Source organism: Protomyctophum parallelum, assembly GCF_964188405.1.
Source record: "Protomyctophum parallelum genome assembly, chromosome: 23".
In the NCBI taxonomy this organism is placed as follows: Eukaryota; Metazoa; Chordata; class Actinopteri; order Myctophiformes; family Myctophidae; genus Protomyctophum; species Protomyctophum parallelum.
The window spans coordinates 14,512,530-14,526,093 of NC_139715.1; the positions used below are offsets into that span (position 1 = coordinate 14,512,530).

The 13,564-nt window shown below is 47.3% G+C and overlaps 1 protein-coding gene across 1 annotated transcript in view; it reads left to right on the top strand.

The window, feature by feature from the left end:
* Positions 1 to 11,593, top strand: part of LOC310854237 (arf-GAP with GTPase, ANK repeat and PH domain-containing protein 1-like) — a 285,203-nt gene extending 273,610 nt beyond the window's left edge. The window contains 2 exon segments of the mRNA XM_083758803.1: positions 8,014 to 8,269; positions 8,710 to 11,593. Coding sequence (XP_083614929.1) covers positions 8,014 to 8,269; positions 8,710 to 8,925 — 472 coding nt within the window. The 3' untranslated portion in view covers positions 8,926 to 11,593.
* Positions 11,594 to 13,564: the final 1,971 nt, after the last annotated feature.

Genomic DNA, 13,564 nt, shown 5'->3' on the forward strand with positions numbered 1-13,564 from the left:
GCTGATAATGGTCTGCATTTTAAATAGCTCATCACACACACACACACACACGTGCACACATACGTGCACACACAAACGCGCTCACACACACACACACACGCGTGCACAAACGCGCTCACACACACAGGATACAAAGCCTCCTGTCGGGCACGACGGGCAGGCAGGGGGCCTGTGCAAACGCAGAAAAATAATTGGCCCCTACGTTCTAATTCGTCTGTAGAAGAGGGAGCCCTTGATTAAATTAGCCCTAATAGACATTATTTTGTACATGACTGCGTCGCCCACTGCCCCGCAACGATGTCCCCCCCCCCCCCTCCTCCCCCAAGCCCTCCAATTTGCTATTGACATTAGACACGAACCAATCAGCGTGGGGGGTCTGTTTGGTCATTGTGTCGTGCCGATTAGCGGGCTAGCTATACGGACAAATCAAAATTTGTTTGTTTTTGTATTTTTTTATGCCTGAGTCTTCACCCTCCCACTTGAATAACGAGGAAATAGTAATGATGAAGACATGCGTTATGTGTCTGTCTGGCTGTCTGTCTGTCTGGCTGGTTGGCTGGATGTCTGGCTGGATGTCTGTCTGGCTGGCTGGCTAGCTGGCTGGATGTCTGGCTGTATGGCTGGCTGGCTGGCTGGCTGGATGTCTGTCTGTCTGGCTGGATGTCTGTTTGTCTGTCTGGCTGGCTGGCTGTATGTCTGTCTGTATGTCTGGCTGTCTGGCTGTATGTCTGGCTGGCTGGCTGGCTGGCTGGCTGGATGGCTGCCTGTCTGTCTGTCTGTCCGTCCTTCCGTCCGTCCGTCCGTCCGTCCGTCCGTGTACTTCCACCAAAATCCCACAACTTCTCCCAAAAAGAATGATGGTGTCTCCAGCATAGGTCTTGCCCAGTGTGTTGTTTTGTGCGAGACGAGACGTGGGCGGTGGTCTGTCTGTCTCTTAGGCCTTGTTGTTTAGACCAGTGGTTCCCAAAGTGGGGTCCTTGAGGGAGTTCCAGGGGGTCCCGAGCTAAAGGATAGTTTGGAACCAATTGGACCCTTATTGGTCTGTAACTCTGAGAGTTAAATTCACGTTGATTTTACAATTTAAATTGGGGGTCCCAGAGATATAAATGCCATTAAATGGGGGGTCCGTAGCCTGATGTCAAACTGAAGGTCATTGAAATCAAACAGGTTGAGAATCACTGCTAGAGCCGTAAAACTCTTATCTTATGGGGGGGTCCCCGGCATATCTTTTCAAATGGGGGTCTGTGGGACAATTAGTGTCAATTTGGGGGTCCTTGACATTTGACGTTTGTGGACCACTAGTTTAGACTGCAGTCCAATCTTTAGAACCGACTGCTGTTATTTGCGAGCGTTTCCGATCGGATCTGTGTGTGAAGACGGATTTACACGTCGTCTCAACCTAGACCAACCCGGCCCCTCTCTCTCTCTCTCTCTCTCTCTCTCTCTCTCTCTCTCTCTCTCTCTCTCTCTCTCTACACATTCCTTCTCGTGCATCTCTCCATCTTCCCCCGTTTGCTTTCCATCCCTCTATCTCTCACACCACTCCAGTTTTAGTTTTAGTCCGATTTAGTCTTAGTCTAGTCTTTGTGTGTGTGTGTGTGTGTGTGTGTGTGTGTGTGTGTGTGTGTGTGTTACTGTCCTCCTTCTAATCCCCCTCCCCCCTCTCTCTGTCTCTCTCTATCTCTCACTCTCTCTCTCTCTCTCTCCATCCGTCCTCTCGTGGGTAAGTGTGTGCGTGTGTGTGCATGGTGGTCAGTATAAAATCCATTAGGATGGTTCTCTCACCTCCATCGGCTCCACTCATCTGCATCTCCAGTTAATCTAGTAAGCGCCAAATGTCAATGGCTTCCCCAGCCAGCTCTCGCCCCCCTCGCCGGCGCCAGGTCACTGGGGGCTGTCGCCCTCCTCTCTGTCGGGGGGGGGGGGGACACGCCTGGACACACAGGTGACAGGAGGGGGGGGGGGGGGTCTGTTTAGGAGGCAGGGCTAGAGAGAGAGAGTGAGAAGACTACTGATCTGGAGGCCATTTGTGACCAGATTTGACTGAGAGCCTGTCATCGCGCCTGTCATTGCGCAAACATTTTTTTTCTCCAAAATGAGTTAATAGCACATGCAGACTCTTCACATACTACAGCATGCCTGAAACTAAAGTGTCAGAGCTGAATTTCACATGTAAATATGAAATAAATGCTTAAGTGTAGTTAGGCGAGGCAGCTGGCCTCAGGTCTTAATGGATAAATATCAGTGATCAGCCCTATCCTCCCCCGCCCTCTCTCTCTCTCTCTCTCTCTCTCTCTCTCTCTCTCTCTCTATATATATATATATATATATATCTGTCCCTTTCCTCTCACTTCCATTTATTACCCTACTTTACTTTTCTCCTTCCCTCCTCTTCTCTCCTGTTATGACTCCTCTCTTCTCCCTTTCTCCTAATACCCCTCTCCTCTCCTCTCCTCTCCTCTCCTCTCCTCTCCTCTCCTCTCCTCTCCTCTCCTCTCCTCTCCTCTCCTCTCCTCTCCTCTCCTCTCCTCTCCTCTCCTCTCCTCTCCTCTCCTCTCCTCTCCTCTCCTCTCCTCTCCTCTCCTCTCCTTTCCTTTCTCCTAATACCCCCTCTCCTATCCTCTCCTCTCTCCTAACCCCCTCTCCTCTCTCCTAACTCCCTCTCCTCTCCTCTCCTGTTATGACTCCTCTCTTCTCCTTTCTCCTAATACCTCCTCTCCTCTCTCCTAACCCCCTCTCCTCTCATCTCTCCTAACCCTGTCTCCTCTCCTCCATCCTATCATAAACCTCTTCTCCTCTGCTTAATTATCTCTGCCTATTCAGGGGCAGCTAACGACCGGCTAACATGGAATTGATTTCAGCCTGTGTTCCCCATCCCCCTCCTTCTTCTTCTTCTTCTTCTTCTTCTTCTTCTTCTTCTTCTTCTTCTTCTTCTTCTTCTTCTTCTTCTTCTTCTTCTTCTTCTTCTTCTTCTTCTTCTTCTTCTTCTTCTTCTTCTTCTTCTTCTTCTTCTTCTTCTTCTTCTTCTTCTTCTTCTTCTTCTTCTTCTTCTTCTCCTTCTTCTTCTTCTTCTTCTTCTGTGGGTGATATAATATTCTGGCAGGGTGCGTGTGTGAACTAGACTAAGGTTAGGGAGATCCAGTAGAACTAAAAGAGAAGTCATTTTATGTTTGGTTGCTCGCGGGTCTACAAGCTGCGATGTGTTGTGAGCTTGTAGATCGGCTATTTTCCACCTGCGCCAAGTGTAAAATCGGCTCCCATCTACAGTGTGTGTTGCGTGTCACGGCGTGTTGGCCCAGGTGACAGCGAGCGTGCTGTCCCATTGACAGATCCCACCTGCCAGAGCCCATTACCTAATGGTAATGGCCTCTGAATTAGAGGTGTAATTAGGCCATGGGTGGAGGGCCGGCCATGTCAGAGTTGACCCCGCCCCTCCCTCCATTACGCCCTAACGCCGTTATTAATGACATAATTCGTGGCCGCCGCCCGCAGATCACATGACCTCGTGCCGTACGCCACCGCCCTGGGTTGGCGGTTCGAATCCCGGCTCCTCCTCCTGTCCACATGTCGAAGTGTCCTTGAGCAAGACACTGAACCCTGCAAAAAAGTGAATTCAAGGACAACCTACAATATTTTAAACTTATCTTCATGTAGTTGGTAATGGTCCTCACTGATGCTTGTGATAATATGGCACCATTTTTGTCTACTCTGTCTTGAGTCTTGTGATTTACGAAAACACAGAAAAGGTTAGAAAGTGGAGATAGTGGAGCTTTCTGCCGGTCAGTAACCATATTAGGGTTTAAATTATAAATAATCAGTCTAGTTGTGTATTAGGTGTGTGTGTGTGTGTGTGTGTGTGTGTGTGTGTGTTGGAGTGACTGTGACACTGGTCCAACACACACACACACACACACACACAGGAAACTGTGCCTGTATGTAAACACTGTGGCACAAAGCAAGCACTCAGAAGGAACACATGCACGCACGCACACACACACACACACACACATGGACGCACACACACACACACACACACAAAGGAACACTCCACAGTCCACACAGGCACGCACACACACACACACACACGTACACACAAAGAGAGGGGTGTCAGGCTCAAACAACAGACAGGAAATGGCAGAGTGAAATAAAGAGAATGACAGCGGTCCTAGCCTCAGTCCCTGAGTGACCCCAAACAACATCACATTCCACCCCCGCTGGGTTTCCAACGGCGACCGCGACGCGCCCTGCACTGTCCGGGCCCTCTTCTAATTGTCCCACGCTACTGGCTAATGAAGCTGTCAATCATCACACGGTTTGATGACATGCACTGCTCGTTGTCAATATTAACATACATTGATTGATTGATTGATTGACAGGCGGCTACATAGAATCAGAAGTACCGTACTTCCATTCGGCGACCAGTACCATGAAATTGGCTTAATGGTTTGGATGTGATAGTGATCAAAAAGATTGACATGATCTTATTTCTGGTAAGTGATATTTGTTGGTTGAATTTTAAAGTTTGAAGCTCTATTGTGATTAGTACTGATGGGGGAAAGTAGACCCTTTAAGCAGTTACCATTACTTTTAAGAGTGCTGCAGCCGAGCTGTGCCCAAGCAAGGTCACTGAGTGACAAGAGAGATTCCTATATAGTGTCTGGGGAAAATAGAGACACGTCAGAATTCTCCAGGTCAGACAACCCTCTGGCCTGTGCTTCAAGGGGCGCCCCGTTATGTGGACTGATATGATCGAATCTGATTCGTGATGTAACAGGTCGTATTTGCTTTCATATGTGTCTTTGCTGTTCATATGTATATCACATGACCATTCAATTTGGGATAATTATGGGCAATCAATAAATGCCAGATCTTGTGAATCCATGATTTTAAGGTTACAGCCTGTTTATTGGACTATTAGATAATCCTCTCACAGGATGTGAGTACTCATTGCTCTAGAGCAGTTTGTTCAGTGACGGCCGTCTCCATGTCTCTCCAGCTCTTTGATAGACAGACAGTCAGGTGGGTTGCAGCTGTGACCAGTTAGTGTTGAGATGAAGTTGCTATAGGGATTGCAGCATTTATTCATTCATTAATTCATTCGTGGGGTGGGTAGATTGATGTATGGATGGATGGATGGAGGGTCTTGGCATTCAACCGATGAGGTTGAACTTACTCACATTACTACATGGTGGGTTTTCTGCTGTATAAGAAGTGATGATGGCTGTAATAAAGGCCCATGTTGTTAATGCAGTGTTGTCAGCTCTCAGCATCAACAGTGACCAGTCCAGGGGCACCTCGTGTCCATAGCTCAAAGCACATTCTAATGTGACACACGTGCACAAGCGCGGCCGCGCGCACACGCACACACACTCACTCCCTTCAGGAAGTTTTAGCTTTAGTTGTGTGTGTCTAACACAAGGTACATTGTCTATTTTTGGCTTAGGTTCAAAATACCAAAATATACTATACTAAAAATAATTTGTATTATTAAAATCGGCATATTAAAAATGTTGATGTACTCACAAGTATAGTAATGCGTGTGTGTGTGTGTGTGTGTGTGTGTGTGTGTGTGTGTGTGTGTGTGTGTGTGTGTGTGTGTGTGTTTGCGTGTGTGCGCAGTGCGCACAAACACGTTTTCTCTGTCAAAGGAACTATGCTTAATTATCTACTCGGCATGCCTTGTTGCAGAGCCATAAAAACCTGTGTAATGAGAGGTGATAAGTGAGAAAGCAGAGTCACACACACACACACACACACACACACACACACACTCCCTCTCTCTCTTTGTGGCTAATTAGCGCAATTACCCTCTACTCTTTGCAAAGACATGCACCTCCAACAGTCATGAGCTAATAGTTGAACAACCTCCTTCTTAGGTCAGTGATTCCACGCTAATGCATTTGAACACAGACCACAATCTGCACCCACATCCACCATTTTCCGGGTCCATTTGTCTCTTTCTTCTAAGACATATATTTTAACCTTTATTTGATTTTTATAGAGGCAATTGTTTTGCACTGATATTATCACCACATGAATATGAATATGACATATGTCGAATGAATACAGGTGTGGCTTGAAATTTCGACTTGGCCTTTTGGTGTGTCTTGGACACAAGAATACGCTTGAAACCAGCTGGTATGACGCACGCACGCACACACGCACGCACACACACTCTCCTAGGCCAGCTCTTAGCAACTGCGTGTCCCAGGGAAGGCATGCACACCGAGGCCCCTGGTAGGAGCAGTCAACTGGCCCCGTTCTCCTGGAGACATGGAGACACACACACACACACACACACACACCTCCAGGTCTTTGTGCGGAGGCCGTGGTGCATAGTCGTGTGCCCAGCCTCCCTACTCTGTCCCTGGGCCTGAGACAGGAAGGAGCAGCCCCGGGACATTCCTTGATGCTAGACCCCCCTCCCCCCCACTGACACACACACACACACCTCCCCACTGTCCAGGAAGAGAGTTAATGGGATTCTGCTGGGTTCCCACCACAGACCAGCGATTCTCTTCTCTTCTCTCTTCTGCTTATTCGTGCCTCCTCTCTGCCTCCGTTCTTTCACCCGTGGCACGGTTCAATCAATAGATATGCACGTTCTCTCAGTTTACATACAGAGGCATGAGAAAAACAGTACAATAAGACAATAATAAAGAAATGTAAGCTGTTTTACATTGCAACATGCATGGGGGAAACATTCTTACAGAACCACAAATCTGCTTTCATAAAGATGGTACATTAGCTTTTGGAATCAATTAGTAGTGAATATCTCTCTCTCTCTCTCTCTCTTTCTAAACCATTTTCCCAGTTCTCTTCCTTTCTCTTTCTGTCTCCTGCTGTGTGAGTGTATTACAGCCCTTTTCCCAGCCACTGGTTTGGCTTACTCACTTGCACGCACACACACACGCATGCACGCACAGTACACACACACACACACACACACACACACACACACAGTGGGGCCATTTTCATGAGAGGAAGCACAAGCGTGTGCAAGTCTCTCTTCTGTCTCCTGGGACGAACCCCCCGCCCCCCCACCCCCCACACCTTCCTACCCTCACATCCACCCCCTGGGGGGAGTGTTGTCTTTTGGTTTCAGGGAGCCAGGATAAGGGCTGGGTGGGTGGGTGATCTAACAGGGGGAACAGCTCAATATCCCCCCCTGGGCCCATCCCAGTTCCTCTCCACTCCATGAAACAGGCCCCACCTCCACTAATCCCAGGGCCAGGCTTGAATGGCTGCTGTTTACATGGAAGGGATTAGGCAGGAGATTAGCGCTATCATAGCACTGGATTAGCCCGGATCAGCAGTAAATGACACTGGATTGTCCGACAATGTGTCCCTGTAACTTTAGCCCCCCTGGGTGTGTTGAGAGCGATACGCAGAGTGTGCGCGTGTGTGTCTTTATTTTAGCAGGCGACGGGATCGTGGGACAGATAAGGCCTTCGGGGACATAGAAGCAGGGTTAGATCTGTAACAGAAACAGAAGCGGGGACATTCATTCATCTTAACCACTCAAACCCCTGTATTCCATTTTGTGGGGAACGCTTTTGCATGAAAACAGCAGATTGACAAGCTCGCCATTTTTCCGTTTTAGTTTTTTCTCCTCTATAAATATAGCTCTTTGTATTTATGTGTATTAACATTATATGATGTTGATTCATTTAATTCACCATAAGATCACAATGGACTTTAAAGGACTTTTTTTGTGCTATCCGTGTAGCCTAAGTGTTTACATTCCTGACTAATCAATCAATTTGATCCCACTGTTGAGCGAGCCCTTCTAACCACAACTGGCTGGACTGGAGGGTCCTTGACAAGTTTGAGTACCACTCAAATGGCAACATACGTTTTTGCTAAAAAAAAACGTATGTTTCGTCTAAGGATTTAGACGACTTCTAAGATTTTGAATTTCTTCATGGGTTAAGTAACGTTCCCCCTCCCTCCCTCTCTCCCTCTCCCTCTCCCTCTCTCTCTCTCTGTATGTGTCGTCGTTCCCTTCCCCAGGGAGGAGAGAGAGCGCTGGATCCGTGCCAAGTACGAGCAGCGTCTGTTCCTGGCCTCACTGCCGGGCACCGACCTGTCGCTGGGCCAGCAGCTGCTGCGCGCCGCGGCCGAGGAGGACCTGCGCGCCGTGGTGCTCCTGGCGGCGCACGGCTCGCGGCAGCAGGTCAACGAGACCTGCGGCGAGGGCGACGGGCGCACCGCGCTGCACCTGGCCAGCCGCAAGGGCAACGTGGTCATCACGCAGCTCCTCATCTGGGTAGGCCTTTCACTTCTAGTGGTGCCCTATAGACAGCTATGTGTGTGTGGCTGGGTCTGTCTGTCTCTGTGTCCCTGTGTCCCCTGGCTGTGTCCGAGCAGGAAAATAGCGTTATAGCGTTTGTTCACCACCAAGTGTCACTGTTGCACACAGACACACACAGGCCAGGGAGGAGGGCTTGTACAGTACAGTACCACTCACTTCAGACGGGTCTGAACTAGTTGTCTAGTTTACTAGTCGACTAGTTGTTTAACTACCTATTATGTAAAATAAATAAACATTTTATTATTAAAAAGAATTGGGGGGGGGTAAATTATTTGTACATTTAAAAACTGTGTACATTGGTGACTATAACTATAATCTAGCTGATCTTGAGGCCTACAGAAACGGGGGGAAAAAAACTGATCTCAAACTTTCCTTCCTTCCTGTCCTCGGCCCAGTACGGTGTGGACCTGATGGCGAGAGACGCCCACGGCAACAGCGCCATGGCGTACGCCCGCCAGGCGTGCAGCCAGGAGTGCATCGACACGCTGGCGCAGTACGGCTGTCCCGACGAGCGCTACCCGCTGATGGCCACGCCCAACCTGTCGCGGCGCAACACCAACCGCAACAACAGCTGCAGCAGCTCCGGCAGCGCGGCGGCGGCTCTCATATGACCCCCCCCGCCGGGCAACACCGTCGTCGCCGCCCTACGAAAGACCTCCAGTACTGCAACTTGCACCCCTATACCTTGTGGTTGGGGGGGGGGCTGAGTAACGTTTGTTGTGACATGCACTCGATGAAACGATGGGAGAGAAAAAAGCAAACAGACTTGGGTATGACACTTTGGAACTTTTAATTTAAAATAAAAGTCCCCCCCCCCCTTCTTTGGGAGAAACTGGGAGGAACTCTCTTTTTTGGTTTTTGTTCTTTTTTGGTTTTTGGGAACCACTACTACGTAACGCACTCGATGCCCGAAGGGAACCCCGGGCGGGAACGGACAGACTTCTGTTGACGGGGGGGAGAAAGGACCAGTTTTCACGACATACTCTGAGAACAACAACAACACTGCATGTCGCTAGCACTCAAAAACATCGGCAAAACGTCAAAATAAAAGCCGCAAGTTTAAACGACAAACGGCGACTGTTTTAGCCATCCTAGCTAATAAAAAAGAGGTACCCCATGGACACGATAGCCCCCCCCACCCCACGACCCCTGAACAACCGCCATTTGCCACTAGTTGCTCATAAATACACTGACTTTGCTTATAAGACAACCGTTTCTCAACATGACGTCCGTGGGACCCGCACAGGGTTCCAAATGGATCCCGTTTGGTTCTGTTAACTCTTAGAGTCACATTGACAGTGAGGATTTTTACAGTGTCGATTGGTGGTGGTCCCAGAGATATGAAGAAACCGTATCAAATGGGGGGGTCTAATGCATATCAAATTGGGGGTCCTTGAAATTAATAAAAAGGAACCACGTGAACGAAGCTATACTGGAACCTTCCCCAATCTACACATTGAAATCCTCAGTGTTCCTTTTAACTCGAATGGAACCATACGTGACGTTACAGAGCCCTTAAAGGATTCCATTTGGACCCGCCTGGACGTGGAGGACTAGTGCTTTTTATGAGATAAGCTCCTCCTCCTCTTCATATCACGGGAACAGAGTGTCTTCTGGGAGAGCTCCTTCACACCGCTGTCCCCCCTTCCTCCCCAAATGCATGATGGGAAGTCACCTCACCACCTGTTGAACCAATCACCGGACAGTCTCAGAATTTGCGGTCTGCATCAAGAAAGCCAAATTCCAAAACCCCCACATTTCTGCCGCCTCGCCACCATTCCGTCCTCCAGCGTTGGTTGTGTTACAGTGAAATTGGTGACCGTCTTTGTGGACTTCAGGCCACGGTATTGCAAGACCTCAACGTGCGTTGTTTCATGAGACAAAAAAGGGACTCCTGCACATGTGTGTAGCCCACGATGACGGTCACATATTTCAGCAGGTCACCGATGTGACCGTAACACCGGCACACTATAGAGGTTGAGGAGGAGGCAGAAACGTGTGAAATCGGAAACCGGCATCAGGAGTTTGCAATCTGCATCAAGGTCTTAAAAAACAAAACACTTGTACCTCATCTCACTAACTGACCTCCGCACCCTCTGTACAACCCCAAAGAATCATGGGAAACCCCCGACCCGTGTGTCATCATCATCACCATCATCGCTTGTGACAGCCAATCAACAAAGCCACCTCCGTCGTCACGCGACCCATGTGACCCTCTGAAGAAGAAGCCCCAAAGCATGATGGGGGAAACCCTGGTGTTCGTATAATCAACCTTACCTTGCAGGGAGGTGGGAGTCGCGGTGCAGCGTCCGGGGGTCTGCAATCAAGCGCACTGTACATCACCCCACTGTACATCACCCCACTGTACATCACCCCACTGTACATCACCCCGTATACACTCAGAGTTATGGGGGGGGTCTTTGAGAATCACTGCCCCTCCCCCCTCCAGAAAAGTCATGAACCTCTCCTATAAGCGTAACGTCTCTGCGCTCTCTGCTCGCACTGCAGAGGAAAAAACAGTGGAATCACAAGACTGGATGGCAAGCATTAACAACTGAACAATATATATATGTATTTATATATATATATATACATACAGACATTTCTTTGGCGTCCTGCGATATTCTGCACTAATCTGGAAATCTAGCCTGACTCCAATCTCTCCCTATCTTATCGCTAACGAGCCACAACACGCTTTAGCACAAGGAGCAAATAAAATAAATATTAAACATGACGATGAAATGACTCAATGCGGGAGCGGGGGGGGAACACGCAAGCTGCTTTTCTTTCAGGAAGCCATGTGAACTAAAAAATAAACGCAATCTTCATCGCCAACCCCACACTCATCACGAGCGGACTGAAGCTGGTTTGTACTTAACCGTAGTCGGCGGAACATAGCCAGTCTAGATAGCTATAGTTAGATGAGTGGTTTTCAACCCTTTATCATATCAATGTCCATTATTTATTTGCCATTTGAGCCCACGGAACCACCATTTGATGAGATTTTAGCCTCTCGGAACCCAAAAATGTATATCCTTTCCAGCTATCGCTGGATTCGATTTTGTCCACAATTCCATGCTGTATTGACGTGGTACCATGGAGACAACAGGCAAAACCGTAAAAAATAACAATTCGTCTGCATTTTCTAATTGTGTAGACTAATTGTGTCATCATTTAGCTGGGGACCACCTGGAACCCCCTGAAGGACCACTGGTGGACCCCGGACCGCGGGTTGACAACCACTGATTTGGATAGATTGGCTATTTCCAGGTGCGACGACGCCATCGTACGACGGATTCCATGCGGAGGGAAAGTGCATTTATTTATGACAGGGACTTCCTCCCTTGCGTTTCTTTGCCGGTATATTTTTTATTTTGTTGTCAAATAAAACTACATGGACTGCCCCCCCCCCCCCCCCCATCCTGTACAACTTTCATTTTATTGTTGTTTTCTTTCTTTTTTGGAAAATGTGAATCTTGGTGTAAAAAAAAAGAAGAAAAAAAACATTTTTAAAGCGGATTAAAAAACAAAAATAAGTTCCAAGATATCAGGATTATTTCTTAGCAGTGAAAACAGTGTGATAGATCGCATGTCCTAGACACCTTTATTTTTCCTCTCTCTATTTGTTGTTTTTTTTTTCTTTTTTTTCTAAAAGCAGCATCTGTCCTCCAATTGTGTATAGTGTTATTGTGCATTGCTGGACCAATGGAATAATGGTTTAAAAAAAAGGAGAGTGGATTTTTTCTTCTTTTCTTTCGGTGTACAAAGTCACTTAGTAAAACTTGTATAGAAGCTATTTACCAGGCTCAGGGACTGGAGACTGTCTGTTCTATATGTATTATTATTATTACACTAAGCCCCGTTAATTTAACACTATTCTCTGAAAGGTTTGGCGTTCATTCACTTGTAAGTCACTCAAGTTCAAAATGTCAGCAGGCTGGCGACTACTAACCTAAAGAGCCTCCGTTCTTCGCAGAGAATTATTTGAATGAACAACAGCGTTACTTCAATATTGTATGCATGCATGTTTAATGCCGTATGACTCCCAACATGTGCAGTGGTTGGAGGAGGTGGGTCTCCCTGCTCTCCCATTGAGAAATCTAGACCCTTTTGTTGGGTGGACACATGAGCTTGTGCCCAAGATTCCATCTTCGAAGAGCAGCCATTAGGTCAGTAGAAATGTTTGGTGTCCCACTCGGGGAACCCGGGTATAAATCCCTGGGGTAGGAAGACCCAAAACGCACGGATTGCAGCTTGAAATAGAACAGAGTACGTTTCGTGAATGACTTGGAAGTGAATTGAACCGTCATCCCCGTCAAATGATGCAATAGCTACATTGTGCACTTGAGTGGAAGTTTATTTTTATTTAATTGTTTTGGCTTTCATAAAATATCCACAACAACCCAAATAATTCAGCAGCTAAACACTGTAAAATAAAATGAAAGGCCTGAGTATGACCCTGGAATGACCCATACTGGTCCACTCCTACACTCTTAACACTCTGAATTTGACTGTGTACATAATAAAGTTAAAACAACAAAAGGGAAATTAATATGGTCATTTTACCAGGAGCTATTTTGTATTAATCACTGGGACTTTTCTTATGTCGTCGTTGAGCCAATCCACATGTCGTCTGTTAAAAGGTGGGAGGGAAGCATCCAGAATGCTAATACGCATTGGAAAGAATTCCTGTCTCTACAGTAGCGACTGTACCAATTGATACGCAGCGTTAATTGGAACTACCCGATTGATTATTGGCCTTGACCAAGTCTGTGAGTTTGAACACCAGCGGTTTTCTAGTAGCCTATAGCAGGTTTGCATTGATCAAGGAGCAAGTTCTTAATTTATTTTCCCACACGGTGTGTGTGAGTGTGCTCAATGTAGTAATTGTTACCACTCTGGAATATGGCTAAAAACATCAGTATGTCCCGCATGTCACCACAATACTGTAGTATCGTAGCGTTCAATCAGCCTGTAGTGTAGGATATCCAGAAGTCTGCTGCTATAAGTCTGCATTTCACAGGGATGGGGTCAGTCGACAGATGTATAAGGATGTAAAATACTCATGGAAGTAATTTCAAAAGCACTTAAGTGTCGTGTCTATTTTCAAACCACAGGTCAGGTCCAATAGTCAGACATAATCGTCACTGTCGTACAGAAACCTTAGTTCAAAACCTTCCGTTTCAGGAAATGGAGAAAATGCTACCTATGTTCCAATTGAGCCATTGTAGATATTATTCACCAACAAGC